Source organism: Prunus mume, linkage group LG3, assembly GCF_029339155.1.
Source record: "Prunus mume cultivar Tortuosa linkage group LG3, ASM2933915v1, whole genome shotgun sequence".
In the NCBI taxonomy this organism is placed as follows: Eukaryota; Viridiplantae; Streptophyta; class Magnoliopsida; order Rosales; family Rosaceae; genus Prunus; species Prunus mume.
The window spans coordinates 2997210-3013004 of NC_142700.1; the positions used below are offsets into that span (position 1 = coordinate 2997210).

Here is a 15795-nt window from a genome sequence, read left to right on the forward strand (position 1 = left end):
AGCCTCTTATCGATTTTGTTTTCTTAAAGGCTTTTTTTTCCTTTTCTTATATGTGATGAAGTGTTAAATCTGTCCGTGATGTTGTTTGTTATACGGTGGGTGTTTGCTTTTATTCACTGTTCTCACGAGAAGGCAACTGTTTGCCTCTGTAAAAAAATTATTTCTGCAGTCCGTCCCAACCCAACTACTAGTCTACTAAATAAAATATAACTAACTAAATTAATTTCGTTTTCTAAGTGAAGAGGGAGATTCAAATTTGGAACCGAAAGAAGAATATCATTACATTAGGAGTAAATTAGCGACCAAAGATAATAGTTAACTTGGCTTAAGTAAATACTATTCCGGTTATTGAGAGTACGGAAGATGAAATACTTGAACTAATTGGTAATGTGTTCGGTTGTCTATCGAAATCATCTATTGTTTTTCGAAATAAGAAGCAAATTAAAATAGTGCAGGAAACCAAAAGAGTTCAAAGTTAATGATTATGAGGATACAACTAATAAAATGTTGGATGTATAGATCAAAATTATTGTTTTATGCATCTTTTATAACAAGTTGGTTTTCTTGGTGCAATTGAAACCCCAATATCGAAGAACATTGGGGAGCTTCTATAATGAGGAGTTAAAGTGAGGAGGTTATTTGAGGAAACCGATCAGACCGTCAAAACATTTAAAATATTTAAGTCTCATGATTTCTTTACATTTGTTAATGGTGAGATTTGACCTCCTCAAATAACCTCCTCACTTTAAGCCATCATTATAGCCTTTCCGAGAACATTGTCAACTAAACTCCAACTAGCCATTTATTGGGCCCATGACAGCGTAAAATTGTCGATGGACCCGATCCATTTGTCTATGGGCCTGATTGAAGCATTGCATTGCATGTTCCCATTTTGATCCAAATTGCCAATGTCGTTGAGTGTTCGCGCCCTAGGACGTCTAAAGCCTCTGCTGCTGAGCATTACCATTCAGGGACCGTCCAAGACGTCGGGAAAATACGATGAGTCTGAAAGAGAAAAATAATTTCATGACAATCAGTCCGCAGGTAAGGTTGCTGCTACTTCTGTTACAATTAAATTTGTACTTTCCCCTCAAAATTCTTGTGTGATTTAAAGTTATCGCCTAAGACTGGTGTTACGGGACGACACCTGTTTGATGAAATGCCCCACAGAGTTTAGACTAGGTGGCTTCTTAGCTTCAATTTTACTGCTAATCGATTCATGTTGTTCGTGGGTAGTTCTTTTATCTGGTCCTTGTCTCATTTTCTCTTATGTCTGTAGAAATGTAGAAATTGATTCAGAGATAGGCAAAGCTTTTATTGGGCAAAACTGAAACATAATTGGGAGTGAATGATATTGTCTTATTGAGAAAGAGTGCTGCCAATACAATGGGCAGCAAAACTTTGTTTAAATGGTCGAAGCAAATCACGACTTCCCAAGTTGAGCAGCTGATAAAAGCTGAAAAGGACATACAGAAAGCTATTCTCATATTTGATTCCGCAACAGCCGAGTACACCAATGGCTTCCGGCATGATCACACCACCTTTGGTCTCATGGTCGCCAGATTAGTCTCCGCGAACCAGTTCAGGTCAGCCGAGGCGTTACTTGATAAGATGAAGGAGGAGAAATGTTGTGTTACAGAAGATATATTCCTCTCTGTTTGCAGAGGATATGGCCGTGTTCACAGGCCACTGGATGCTGTCAGGGTCTTCCACAAAATGGAGGACTTCCAGTGCAGACCAACCCAGAAATCTTACATTACCATACTTGGCATTCTTGTTGAAGAAAACCAGTTAAAGATTGCTTTCAGGTTCTACAAGTATATGAGAGAAACGGGCATTCCAGCTAGCGTTGTGTCGCTTAATATTTTGATCAAAGCCCTTTGTAAGAACAGTAGTTCCATGGATGCAGCTCTTCGAATATTTCGTGAGATGCCCAATCATGGGTGCACCCCAGATTCATATACATATGGTACTTTGATTAATGGATTGTGTAAGTTAGGAAAGATTGGTGAAGCAAAAGAGCTCTTCAATGAAATGGAAACAAAAGGTTGTTTGCCCTCTGTTGTTACGTATTCTTCCTTGATGCACGGCTTATGCCAATCCAACAATTTGGATGAAGCTGTGGGATTGTTTGAACACATGAAAACCAAAGGTATTACTCCAAATGTCTTTACTTACAGCTCTTTGATGGATGGATTTTGCAAGGGTGGGCGTTCTTCACAAGCAATGGAACTATTAGACTTAATGGTTTGTAAGCGCCATAGGCCAAACAATATCACTTATAGTACTTTGCTTCACGGACTCTGTGAAGAAGGAAAGCTTCAAGAAGCTTTGGAGATTCTAGACAGGATGAAGCTTCAAGGCTTGAAACCAGATGCAGGGCTGTATGGGAAAGTAATTAGTGGCCTTTGCAACATTTGCAAGTTCCAGGAAGCTGCAAACTTTCTTGATGAGATGGTCCTTGGAGGAGTTTCACCTAACAGACTAACTTGGAGCCTTCATGTGAGGATTCATAATGCAGTGGTCCAGGGCTTGTGTAGTAGCGGCAATCCAAATCGAGCTTGTCAGCTGTATCTTAGCATGCGTTCCAGGGGTATCTCCATAGATATGAAGACATTTGATACTCTAGTGAAGTGTATCTGTAAAAAAGGGGACCTGCACAAAGCTTATCGAATTGTTGATGAGATGGTGCTTGATGGATGTGTTCCGGATGAGGGAATATGGAGTTCCATGGTGGATGGGTTTTGGAATCGCAGGAAGGTGCGTGAACCTGCTGAGTTGTTGCAGGCTGAGCTGATGAGCGAAATGGTTGAGCCTGAAACATAAATCTGAAAGTTTTGAGCTAGTAAGTGCTCTTATACACGTTTCATTTATTTTCTTTCTGGACATGAAAGTTTGTTCACCACATTGCCTTTTCTTTTTCTTTTTATGAAATTATAAGTTACTGGCCCAAAATATGACTACTTATGTAGCGCATGATTTATAAAGCACTTGCTCAGTATAATGTCGTTGGTAACTGTCCATAGTGAATTTAACCATAAACGTTGGTAACTGTAGTGCTGGAAAGGGTTTTTCTGTATATTAACCATGAAATATATTTGGTTGACAATCTCGAAGTGAATTGTTCTTCCTATTATTCACATACCTCACTCATGTACTACACTCTTAGGCATATAAGAGAAATAAGTATGACAAGCATTTGTTAAATCAGTACCAGATACAATCTTCATAATTATCCTGTCAAGAATCGAGGTTTTTAAAAGCTATTTCTTTAAAGGTGGAACTAGGATTTACAAACAAAAAGAGAAGTTATATAACTGACATTGACAGAGCTTGGAGGAAGCTGACATGGAAGAATGAATAAATAACGTTGTGTGCAGTCCACAATTTTAATGAGCACGCAGGCAAATATTTCTTAATTGACAAAAGAGGAGTTGTTAATTTACAGACAGGGGGAAGCCAATTCCGTGGCGCTTGGTTGGAAACACAACAAACAACATACTGCAAATGACACCAATGCCAACTGGCAATGCTGTGAGAATCTCCTGAGCCTTATCCGACGGGGTTGGATAGAAGCAATTCACTACATTCTGATCAAATAGTGCAACAGCTGCAAATACAAGTATTGACATAAAGGCATGGAGGAAATCTATAAACCGCAGTTGGAAATTTGCATCAACTTCGGGTGAAAGGGTGGTTGACCCATCGATGATCCATAAGCCTCGGAATGTAGCAAAGCCATAACAGACATTTCCATTCTTGTCTCTATAGCTGTCAGTGAAGCTGAGTAGAAAACATGAAGCTCCACAGAGGGCTACAAGACCAGCAGTCATGGACCGGCTGACTGAGTCACAGTTGCCTTGGTTTGAAAATATGGGTGCTAGAAGCTGAAATGCAAGAACTGTTCCGGTTGGTAAAAGATTGGCCAAATGAGCTGTGCTTTGAAACGTCTGGCGAATGGCTTTCTGTATCAAGGTTCTTTCCTCCTCTGTTATGGACTTTGGCATATCTTGCAAGAGGGGAAGTTTTTGTTCATCCTCAGGCCAGTGCCGGGATTCCTCAGCTTGTATCTTGATCTCCATTGACCAGAAACGCTTGAAGCTTCTTTTCCCTTAATGTTTTGGTCTCTTTTCTTGGTTTGTTTTAGAATTTTTGTTGGGAGGAACAATGTTATATAGATAGAGAATAGAAATGAAAAGAGTGGAGGTAAAGGGAGGGAAGAGTAGTTAGTCATGCCTTGCAAGGAAGAGAAACCTAAAACTGGAACTGAAATTGAGACAAAGCTGCTACCAAATGGGATTTTTGGTTTCATGCGTAGAGCTTCAAAGTAGATGAAAGAAAGCTTTTTGGGTTTAGCCAAGTGTCCATCAAGAGGCTTCATTTTTGTGCTAACTGCCCATCAAGCTTTCATGACCGTTATAGACCATGGTTTTTAAAGTTGTCACAAAGAGGGAGGGGTGATGAGATCAGGTTCAAGAAGTTTGGGGCTTACAAGGTTTTTGTTGTTTGTTGCTGAAACGCCAAGTGTATTGCTTAAAGGCAAGAGGCTTCATAAGAGGTGTTCTTTACTTTTATTATTATTATTTCTAAATTTAGAAGTGGAGACCCACACACGTCTTTGGTTTTAGGCGTTGCTTTTTAGTTTTTCCTTCAACACATGAAAGTCTCTACTGGATGAGATATTAGGCTTCACTTTTAAGGAATTGGTGTTAGATCATACACGGTGTCATATACTCATACCTTGCACGTTATAACTTTATAAACAGGTGGGAATTGAAACAGGGAAACATCTGTGTCATGTTTTGAACTATTGCTGCCAAAATGGCCCATTTTTGCAGCCACTGATATGCTGGAGTTTTAATCCACTCACCTTCTAACCAAAATCTTGCAAAACATTTCCCCTTTTTTTTTTTTGTCTTTTTTTTTTTTTTTTATGAATTCGTCTTTTTTTATACAAAAGATAGTATGAACTACTCTAAATTAATCTAATATAATATACGAGAAGAATGACGCAAGCTTAGATTCCAAAAAATAGACTCACTTTCTGACCAATTAGCTAATTCACTTTTGTGCTTTGTCCATTCACATGGTTGAAACAAATTCAACCCACCTCTTTTTAATTTTTTTAATCTGAAGCCCATGCATCAAATTGGACACGTGTGTGGTGAGCCTAAATGCACAGGCCCGTCCATTTAAAAAGGATCAGGCGTACACAAATAACCCATTTGCCCATGCTGGGCTCAACAGAAGATACCAAATTGGCCTTTCTGTTTCAGCATTTTGAAGATAGGAAAAAAGAGTCAAAAAAAGATGTCCTTTGAGAGCTAAAGGTCATAGTTATGGGGAAGATAGACGTCCCATTCAAAGAGTTTGACAAATTATGTGCCCTCATCGCGTTGGACCATGCATAATGCATTGCCTGCCAAAGGGGTCACGAGGCTGAAGCATATAGACGCTATAGGCGGAGACTTTTCATCACTTTTTCCCAAGGCAAAATTGTGGCTTCTACTACTGCTTTAGCATCCGTTACAAACTTTAACCATAACGTACATTTCATTCAGTCACAGTATCTTAATCCTAAAGGAATGAGAATCTCGCTCTTGGTTTAGTGGGTACGAACTTAAAGCTTAATGTTGAAAAAGGTTTTAAATTCGACTCCTCGTGTCTTAATAAAACGAAAGACTTCAAATCAGTAAGTGTTGCATGTACTGTGGTCCTTTTCTGCAACTGCAACATCACAATGCTGGTGTAAATTTTATCATTGTTACGATTTCCTTCCTTTGTTATTTTAATTTTCTGATAACTGAGAAGAATCTTTGAACTATTAGATTACAGAATCTGGTCCAAATGGTTAGGTAACTGTCTACCAGCTACAACAGTGAAGTTGCTTTCATTCTAAAAACAACTATTTTTTTTCAACTTTTGTTATATAGAATTCTGGGTCTAATTTGTAACTGTAATTACCAAAAAACTGACATATCTTTGTTAATTAGCCTCTGATACTAGCATGGCATCTAGAGCAGACCCAAAAACAGAAATTGTAGCATCTAGAGAAGGAGGGAGGGAGGGAGGAAGGGAAGGAGGGAGGGTATCTACAGTTTCCCTTCATTCATGATGACCACCAACCCCTACTTCCTACTCCTTAAATGATTTAAAACATTGTGAAATAATGACACCATCAAACTGGACCCATATATTATAATTTTGTTTCTTTAGGGCATTCATGAAGAAATCATGAAAGAAAAAAATGTTATGGCATCTGAATTCATAATTATAAAGGTTTTTCCCAGTACATTTTAAAGTTGACCCCATCTTTTTTTTATTTTTAAAAAGACCCTACAAAATGCACAAGCAAATGATCATTTGGAGAGAGGTGGGAGAGGGGAGGGGGTGTGGTGTTCTGAATGATGTGCTGGGTGTGATGATGAATTGTGTCATGTAGCCTATTGGCACAAACAAGCATGTAGATGATCATAGAGTGTGAACCTTAAAAGAAGTCAAGGGAAATCGTTTTTTTTTTTTTCTTTTTCTGGCTTGGTTGTTCACCTCTCAGTTTCTTTCTAGTACCAATTGATTTGTTGCTTGCTGCTTTTCCCTCATTTTAAGGACTGGTTCAGAAAGCCAAAAAAAATTCAATGATGCCATATGGCCATGAGAATGCTTTTCTGCATATGCACCCATATGAAAACTATGAATGAATATGACTTTATTGATTTTATGTTCTAATCATCAAGGCTTTGTTACCGTTAGAAGGAGCTTGAAACACGAGTGAGCATTATCTCTGTATTCGAGGTTTTGTGTTCAAATTCCATTCTTTTAATATCAATTGTATTAAAAATAATAATAAATAAAGACTTTGTTACCGTTTTAATATATATGTAAATTCAATATCATTGTCCATCTAAATCTTCTTAGCAATTAACAACTTGGTTTCTTTCCTATATTTGTGAGAAATCAAATTTTATACGTTTGGCTTGGATTCTCAGATTCTTGTCTGGAAACAACTGTGCGCCAAGGAGGAAACAAAGAAGAATATGCAGGGTAGTTTCCTGATAAATTATGCATACGTATAAAATTGGAGAAAAAAAAAGTATAGAAAATGATTCAGGGTCACGGGTTCTGCAAGAGAAGATAAGGATGGATGTGTGATGTGCCACATCTGTTCCTGGGTACTCCGTTCATTAGATTATGTACTAATTTTGAATTAGAAAAATATTTAAGTATTAATTTAGAAGATGATTTTGCCCTTCTCAAACCTCCTGCGCTCATTTAACACTTGAGGAGTGCATAAAATTGTTTTTAGAGTCCAAAATCAATCTAAATTTTCAGATAATTATAGCTAGGGTTGGGTATGGTTCGGTTGGGTCTTGTTTAGAGCCAAAACCAGTAGTCAAACCAGTAATCAATTTAGATTAACTTCTTTTTATTGTTTTCATGTCCAAAATTAATAGGCGAAAACTACCAAAACCTCAGGCGATTAGGGTTTAGCATGTTGGAAAGGCCAGTTTTCTGAGACATGTCATGCCTCTGAATTTTCATGCGGGTCAGTTTCTGTCTTGTATGATTCTATCCAGGCAATGCATGCCATATAGTAGATACTCGATCGAGATTGCAAGGCTAGTCATGCATCAATCTCACCTTTTTCCACATCAGTTTTGGCTCCTTCTTCTTTGATATTTCTTCAACTTCAAGAATCTCTCAAGTGGGTCGTACTCCATTTGACTATCGAATGGCTGTAACTTAAGGCAGCCTTTCAGGGAAAAAAGGAAAAAGAACAAAGACTAATGATTTCATTGACTTGATTAAGAGTCGTTTCTACAACAGATCCAAAATCATTTTTGGCATCATCTTCATCTTAGCTAGTGTGTGGAATAGATTGATGATAATGATATAATCAATATTCGAACCCCCCTCATTTATGAGACGGCTAATTAGTCTAGAAGATGAGTATGATCAACCCCTTCAATCTAATGGGTTTTCTTAATTACACTTCAAGCAATCTTTCACCCTACAGATTCTGATAAATTTTTTTAACCAACCTTCAAATGTCGCTTTTAAACAATAAATTAAAACTTGTTTATCTTTATAATATTGAAAGATGCTCTAAAATTCGTATCCAAATGATGAAATCGAAGAATTACAAACTTGTTGCAAATCTGTTTCATTTTTTTAACGGGCAGAGTGAATCTAATTATAAAAACCTAGAATATTTAAGCTTTACTAAGTATGAGGTCTCGAATGCTCAAGCGTGTATGCTCCATTTGGGACTAATAAGTCAAAAAAACATCGCCTAACCCAGTCAGTTGCTGCTCCAACAAATACCACTCTTTACATTATTTTTCTTGAACTTATTTGTTTAGGGACTAATTAGGCGACTAGTTCAACATAATCATAAATTAAGCAGGCGTATTACCGTGGCGATGCAACTTCTGTTTTCCAAACACATGAAATCTTCTAAACTTTCGATCCCATCTCTTGGACTAATCCAATTAGCCGTTTCCCAGATGATCATTTATTTTAATAAACCAAGACATTTAAATGATTGCTAGACCCTAAAGAGAGAATAAAGTTTTATTCCTCCTCTTAGACTCCAGTGGGGTTAAACATATAACATAATCCTATTCAGATTGATTAATCTCTGTTAATTAATTAGTCCTGTTTTGTTTAAAGCTTCCCAAAACCTTTTCAATGGTGCTAGGATGGCCAGTTTATAAACTTTATATATTATATTATATATGTACAGACAGCTGGGCATGCATTTAGTGTTGGTTTCCCATTATGAGCATGACCTCTGCCAAAAAAAATGTGTAAAGAAAGGGAAAGGAGTTGCCTTTGCCATGACCTTTCTCTCATTTAAATCCTTGGGGAGGAAAAGGAAAGGGTGCTTTCAGAATATGCATCTTTGAATTAGTCTTGTAAAACCCTATTAAACAATAATCCTCAGCATACCACATCCATATGGTATAGAAAATAAAAATAAAACCCAGAGGAATAAAATCTCATGGGATCTTCCCAAGTGTACCACTAATGATTTCAGAAGAGCAGGAAAGTGAGGGAGGCCTGTTGAGAAAAGAAGATAAAGCAGAACACTCCAAATGGGAGAAAATTTTGCCACATACTGTTCAGATGCATCTTTTTCTCACATCAAAAGGGTTTTGGATAAAGTGGAAGGTGATGGTGGCATTGAGGGAGAAAGGTGGAAATGAAGCATAAGAGGACAATTATGATTGTGGTTAGGAACAGACTCAAATGGGTTGGATCCACCATATCCTTTCCCCACCCCCACCCCCCCAAAGTTTGTAAAAAAGCCATTGATCTTGGCCCTACATATCTTGCCTTGTAGGTTCCACAAAATACCTCTCAATCTTTTCAAGGGTGCTGGATCTGCTTCTTCCTTTTTCTTTTCTTTTTTCAAGGGTCAGAATGGGTCTGCTTCTTTGGTGTTAGAAAAGTGATGGCACTGAGGCTTGTGTTACCAATTCTTTTTGTATTTTGGGTTTCTGGAAACCAATTGTTTTTGCAAAATTTATTGCAATAAAGATAAAATCATGATTGATTTAGGAATTTAGGAAGGTGTGCTTAAGTTGGGCCACTGCTTCAATCTTTTTCTTTTTAGACCAGAAATCTGAGTTTAATTAAATCATCATAGAATTTTTGTTAGCAGGTCACCAAGAAATCTTTTTTTGTTAATTAAACTTGAAGCAAAGCTCAAGCACGACCCCTCAAGCATCATGCAATTATATCTCTAAACAGTAAAAATTTCTGAAAGTTCCAAGCAAAACTAATAATCACACTTAATTTCAACATTTGGTAATTAGCTTTTTCATCAATCAAAAGTTACCCTTTTTTGCTTTCTAATGTGGAAATGGAAATCATAAAACGTATGCGTCTCTTGCAAACAAACAGCAATAATTTTGTTGTACCATTAGCTTTACCAACAGAAGAGACACACAGACACATGGTTCTTCTGTTCATGTTTGAGTTGAGATTGATGTAAGGCCAACCTCATGCGAACGTTATCATAACTAGGGGCATAAAAAAAAAACTTGAAGAAGAAAAGAATCGTAAAGCTTGGTTTTTACTTGCCTGAATAATTTGGTAAAGCTTTCAAGTTGATTTTGCCCTTTTGTCTGCAAGCATAGATAGTGAGCCTCCCCTTTTCTCGCGGGTGACAAGCCCCATCATATCTTCTACAACAATGTCTTTACCTAACCAATTTACTGTGCATGTTCCCCCCCTGAAACTATCTGTTGTGTATTAGGGCTTCAGCTATGCACTCTATAAGACTCTGTGTCTTATGTTATCACGCCGTGACTTTAAACTATTGATTAGGTTGATTGATAGGGTTTATGTATTGATCATGTTGATTCTTGTTTGAATGTATATTTCGAATTCATAGTTTACCAAAAATAAATAAAATCATATGCACTGTAATCAAACTTATTGATCAGGTTAATACTCGTCTAAACGTAGAGTTCAGACTCACAATCGACCAATTGTGGGACAAGAACATTATGTACCCTAGAATTGTAATAGAAGTAGGTAGCAATTAACTTGGAAGACTTAAAAACATTTGCATTGGGGGAACAGATAAGTAAAAGCATTGTGTCTATCAGTGTGACGTTTATCGAGTAAGAATTGAAGTTGAAGGAAATGGCAATTGGGTGAGGATTAAATAAAGAACAGGGTAGGTGGTCCAGGTGGATGTTATAACATCCAGTATAGGTTAGGTGGCATATGTTGAATGCAAAAATTAAACCAAAGTTGATAAGTTAGAGGCTCAATTTAAATATAGTGATGCCACTGCCGCTATGCCAGACACCAGTCATGATACTTGTTCCCGACATTAAAAATCAACACTACTGTACATTTACTCGAAAAGAGAGAGGAAAATAAAACCCGCACCAGAATTTACAAAAAAATTGTTGTTGAAGAAAAATAATTTCCCGCGCAACTTAGTGATGTTTTCGCCTTCGGTATGCTCTGGGTTTTGGTAGAGCGGGTGATCTGCAAGATAACAAACGCTCGGTAAGACCTAGGACACCGGTGTGGTGCCGTAGAAGGCTCTCAGATGTTTAAGTAAGTCTGATTTAGTAAAGTTGAACTACATATCAATAGCAGTATGCCGTGAGTTCTGATTACCTCCATTTTGGGGAGTTGTGTTTCTTTTATAGACTTTGGGAGGTGTGCAAGTTATGTAGAATTTTGTTGTGGGACTGTAGACATCGATTGTGGGCTTCCCACGTGTCCTAGAGGAGGAGGTTGCCCTAATCGTTGGATCGGTAGGCTGGGTGCCGAAGCCAGGTGCCAAAGGCTACCATAGACCCGATTTTGTCCACTCGTTCAATTCTCATTGGCTGTTCATTTTGGTATAAACATCTTTGAATAGTTTTCCTAAGCAGTTTTGTATGCCAATATACATATTATAGATAGCAGAGGAGACTCGAACTCGTAATCTCTTATAATATTAAAACAAACATTTTAGATTAAGAGTTAGTTGATCCGAGTTTCTAAGTTATTTCTTTCACTGTCCAAACATCAAAACATTAATCCAAAGTTTTTTTTGTTTGTTTATGCTGTCTGCATATCCAATTTGGATTTTGGCAGCAGCCAACTTGGAAAATGTTCAGCACATGTGACGTGCCTTTGTGTTCAATCAATTTCTACTTCCGGTCTACTCGAAGTCCCAAAAGCTTCTTGGTGGTTTCAAATCATCTTCCTGGAATTTTACCCATTATTCAAGCTTTAAGGCAATCTATCAACATCAGACAAAACCTTTAACATGTACAATTTACAAAGAGACACCACTGGCACAGCCTTTTATTTTTTATATTTAAAAAAAATATATTTTCTGAGGTCTTGTTCTGAGCTCTTTTTTTCTTTTTTTTCCTAAACAAATAAAAGATTAAAAGCATAAGCAATTGTACAGTACGGTTTATAAATGTGCTGCCAAGTCCCAGATTTTCCACCAAACAAATTAAAATTTATTTTAATTTCCTTCACCAACCCTTGCAATTTAAATTTGATTTTTTATTCTTATATATATTTTTATATATATATAAAAATAAAACCTGGACTTTGAATTTCAAATTTGACTGTCGACGACTCGACAGGTACAAATCAAGTTGGTGGAACCTTATTGCAAACCCAACAACTTATGCAATGCGAATTCACAAACATCTGGGTATCCAGAAAGACAAGCAAATAATGGCATTGCCATCCCCAATAACTTCAATACCATCAAGTTACAATCATTTAAGAAAGTCCAAGAAGCTAAGAACACTTTATATATGTTGGGTTGATCCCCTTTAACTGCTACATGATGTCATTTTAATATGTTATGTTCTTAAATTATCAATATAAATTACACAAATTCCTTATTTAATTCTATTATTTGATAACATTATAACATATGCACATAAATGTACTTCAGGAGAAACACTCTCATGCAACTGAGATAACATTTTTTGTTATACTCGGCTAATAACACAAGGGCATGTAGGCTTATTTTTTTACATATCATTATGATATAAGTCGGATATAGCAAAACATTGTTATTCCCGTTATAAGAAAGTTTTTTAAGTACCGAATAGCAGGTTATGCTCGACAAAGTGTGTGCCATGCTTGTCGAATTGTCAGTGGGAGAAACACTGGCGCGCATGGGGTTAAAATGTTCTGCGTTTGGCAGCAAAAGCAAAGGCCACGTGTGGGCCACCCCGAGGAAGAGTAGGACCCAAAGAAGAGCTAGACCATTTTACCATGGCTGGTGTCTGGTTACCTGCTTTGTGGCCTAAACTCATCCACTTTTGGCCAAAAGAAAACGACGATGATTAGTGAAGAATGCCAAGAAATTGGTGGGGGAGCGTGACAACATTAAACAGTAGAAGAAAGATGTAGACAAAAATGGAAAATTTTGGAACTACCCCAATATATTTTACACTATTTATGATTTGGTGTAATTTTATTCGTCCCATTCTTATTTAATCCTTCCCCTTCTGCATCGTGAACTAGAGTTTCTGCATTATTTGTAGGTACAATGTCTGCATCTCACTAACCTTCTCCAATGGAACAAAATCTGTCTCCCTTATATGTAGACTTGTAAATTTACATGCTTATCCCTTGATAGTTTGGGATTTTCTTTTTCAAAAACCTTTTTTTTTTCTTTTACTATCTACCCAGCAATTTTACACAATTGTTTGTTGCATGGGAAAAGTTTCCTCATATAAACATGTATTTGATTTTGTTCATTTCTTTTATTCGAGATGTGGAGGTTCAAAATGGACTTGCTTATAGTAAATACGAGATAATTGCTATATGACTAAAAATTATGAGTCCCTACAATTTCACTTATGCTTTGACAAACACATAACACAACTAACTATGAATTGCTTGTATTTATTACGTAAGTTTGAGTAGCATTTCTACGTACTAATATTAGAGTTCAGACGTTTAAATTCACAATTTGTTTTATGTTTAAAAAAAAAAACTAACTTTATATGTTATTTGCGAGTTCACGAGAAGTGTGAGAAGTTAATTTTGAACATATCACTTCTGGTTTATTTATCATTTTGTAGGGATTTTGCTATTACTAAATACAAAAATGCTAGTTATAAGAAATTTAAAAAAAAGGTGGAAGTAAGGGTCATTTTGCAAATCCCATAACCCAAGAATTGAGAAGTTTGAAAATTCCCTCCTTTAACTTTGAAAAATTGTAAACATGTGTCTTTGACTGTTGTGTGGGGAGAGAGAGAGAGAGCACATATTCCCAAAAGCTTGGACATTAGGCAGCACAGAAAGGTCAATTGGAGACTGGAGTTTCCATTTTCTACCGCTGGTTCTTCAAGTGATGCAAACTGTTCCTCTGCCTCTGGCCCTCCGATGAAATCTCCACCGAATCTTGGGCGCCAGATTGATCAGATGGTTTGGTAAGCTACTGTAATAGATACAATTTTTGCCTGATTTATAGTCTTACCCTTTTGGACACGACCAATGGCTAAGCATAATAACGAATATACGGACTGATCTCCACCGTGTACGGCACCTAACCCCAACAAAATCTTCCTTTCTGGACTGATTTCTTAACCCCTACCTAAACCTTTTTTTTTCTGTGGTCAAATTTAGCAATAAATTTGGACGTTAAACTATAATTAATTAAAACCAACTTTCAACTTTGCCGTTGGTAATTGCACTTCAATCCCAAATTTGTTGGGTTGTTAATTGGTTTTCCTAAAACATGCCCTTTATTATATTTTTAATGGAAGTTTGAAAAATAAGGACATATACATTGGGGACACCATATCTCATAGCCGGGAGAAAAACTTACTTATTCCTTGTTTCATATATATTTCTCCACATCTATCATCTTATGATGTGCAATGGGAGAGATGAGAAAAAAAAGCTATAAAATTAAAAAAAAAAAGAGTGTCGAAGTAAAAATATTAACAAATAAAGTGAATGTGATCCGGAGTTCTCTCTAGCTACGAGAGAGAGGGAAGCCAATTCCGTGACGCTTGGTGGGGAACAGGACAAACAACAAGCTGCACACAACAGCAATTCCGACAGGGAACGCCGCTAAAAGCTGCTTGCCCTCCTCCGACGGCTTGGGGTAGAAACATTTTACAACATTCTGATCAACCAAAGCCAGTGCAGCAAATACAAATATGGACATCAAGGCATGGAAGAAATCAATGAATCTCAGCCTGTACTTGGCCACCTCCTCCGGTGCAATGGCGACTTTCGACCCGTCGATGACCCACAACCCTTTAAAAGTCGCCAACCCGTATCGAACCTTGCCCCGTTCGTCCCTCAAGCTGTCGGTGAAGCACAAGAGGAAGCAGGTAAGGCTGCAGACTATTAGTAGCCCTAGCGTCATGGTTTTGTTGATGGGGGTAGGGCACTGCCCTTGGCGTGTGAAACCCGGGGAGAACATTTGGAAAACGAGGACCGTTCCGGTGGGAAGAAGATTGGACAGATGGGCTGTGCCTTTAAAGGTCTTTCTAATGGCCTTTTGTGCTGGGGTTTTTGGCGGTTTTGGCTCAATTGATGCTGCATTATTTTCCAACAGTGGTTGCTCATATGTTTCTTGAAGTGCAGGTGCAGCCATGTGTATATATATATATATATATATATATATATGAGTTCTATTTCTGTATGAGATTGGCTCAAGATTGATTCTTCATTAGCTAGGGTTTGTGTGTTCTTCTTAAACTTTGATTCACCGTGTGCTTTGTGATTATGGAATATTGGAATATATATGGTTAAGGAAAGTGAAATGGAGATTATAACAAAAAGATAATTATGCTAGCAATGGGATTTGTTTTTCTGTTTGGTGTTAGCGAGCAAATGGTTAATTTTTAGGGATGGATGGATGGAGTGTTGATCAACTGCTTTTTTTTCATAACTCTGGCCTTCTAGTAACTGTTGTACAAATTAATTTACGTTAGGGAGTTTCATTTGATTGGTTGTTGTGGGATCTAGGTAGGAAGGGTTAGGGTTAGGGTTTGCTGAGATTGAATGGACGGGATCGAGTATGAATAACGTTCGCATTACTAAATGAACATGGAAAACAAATTTAATTTATACCAGCCTAATGCTTCATGGTGCTTATTTTGATAATTAAGTAAAATATGTATCCATGCTACATAAATAAATAATAAAACACACACACACACACATTTGAATTAACAATAATGTCTTACCACATTTTATGCGATAGTTCTTTTTGAGAAAAAAACGATGGTAATTATTGATGAAACATATCAAAGTATAAAGCAATAAAATAGCCAAAATGGGTAT

The 15795-nt window shown here is 37.2% G+C and overlaps 3 protein-coding genes across 4 annotated transcripts; 1 reads left to right on the forward strand and 2 right to left on the reverse strand.

The window, feature by feature from the left end:
• Positions 1–874: 874 nt before the first annotated feature.
• On the forward strand, positions 875–4627 carry LOC103324820 (Pentatricopeptide repeat (PPR) superfamily protein). Of its 2 annotated transcripts, XM_089049190.1 has the most exons (3): positions 875–1044; positions 1280–2845; positions 3449–4627. In XM_089049190.1, the coding sequence occupies exon 2, from the start codon at positions 1387–1389 to the stop codon at positions 2824–2826; it is 1440 nt and encodes a 479-aa protein (XP_088905316.1). In that variant the 5' UTR covers positions 875–1044; positions 1280–1386; the 3' UTR covers positions 2827–2845; positions 3449–4627. The 2 variants fall into 2 exon arrangements, with proteins under 2 accessions (XP_088905316.1, XP_016648811.2); XM_016793325.2 differs by having other exon boundaries at positions 876–1044; positions 1280–4627.
• Positions 3199–4082, reverse strand: LOC103324819 (protein DMP4-like). The gene has a single exon (XM_008226931.3). The coding sequence runs from the start codon at positions 4080–4082 to the stop codon at positions 3438–3440; it is 645 nt and encodes a 214-aa protein (XP_008225153.1). The 3' UTR covers positions 3199–3437.
• Positions 4628–13773: 9146 nt separating the features above from the next.
• Positions 13774–15103, reverse strand: LOC103324847 (protein DMP7-like). Its single transcript, XM_008226959.2, has one exon. The coding sequence runs from the start codon at positions 15101–15103 to the stop codon at positions 14474–14476; it is 630 nt and encodes a 209-aa protein (XP_008225181.2). The 3' UTR covers positions 13774–14473.
• Positions 15104–15795: the final 692 nt, after the last annotated feature.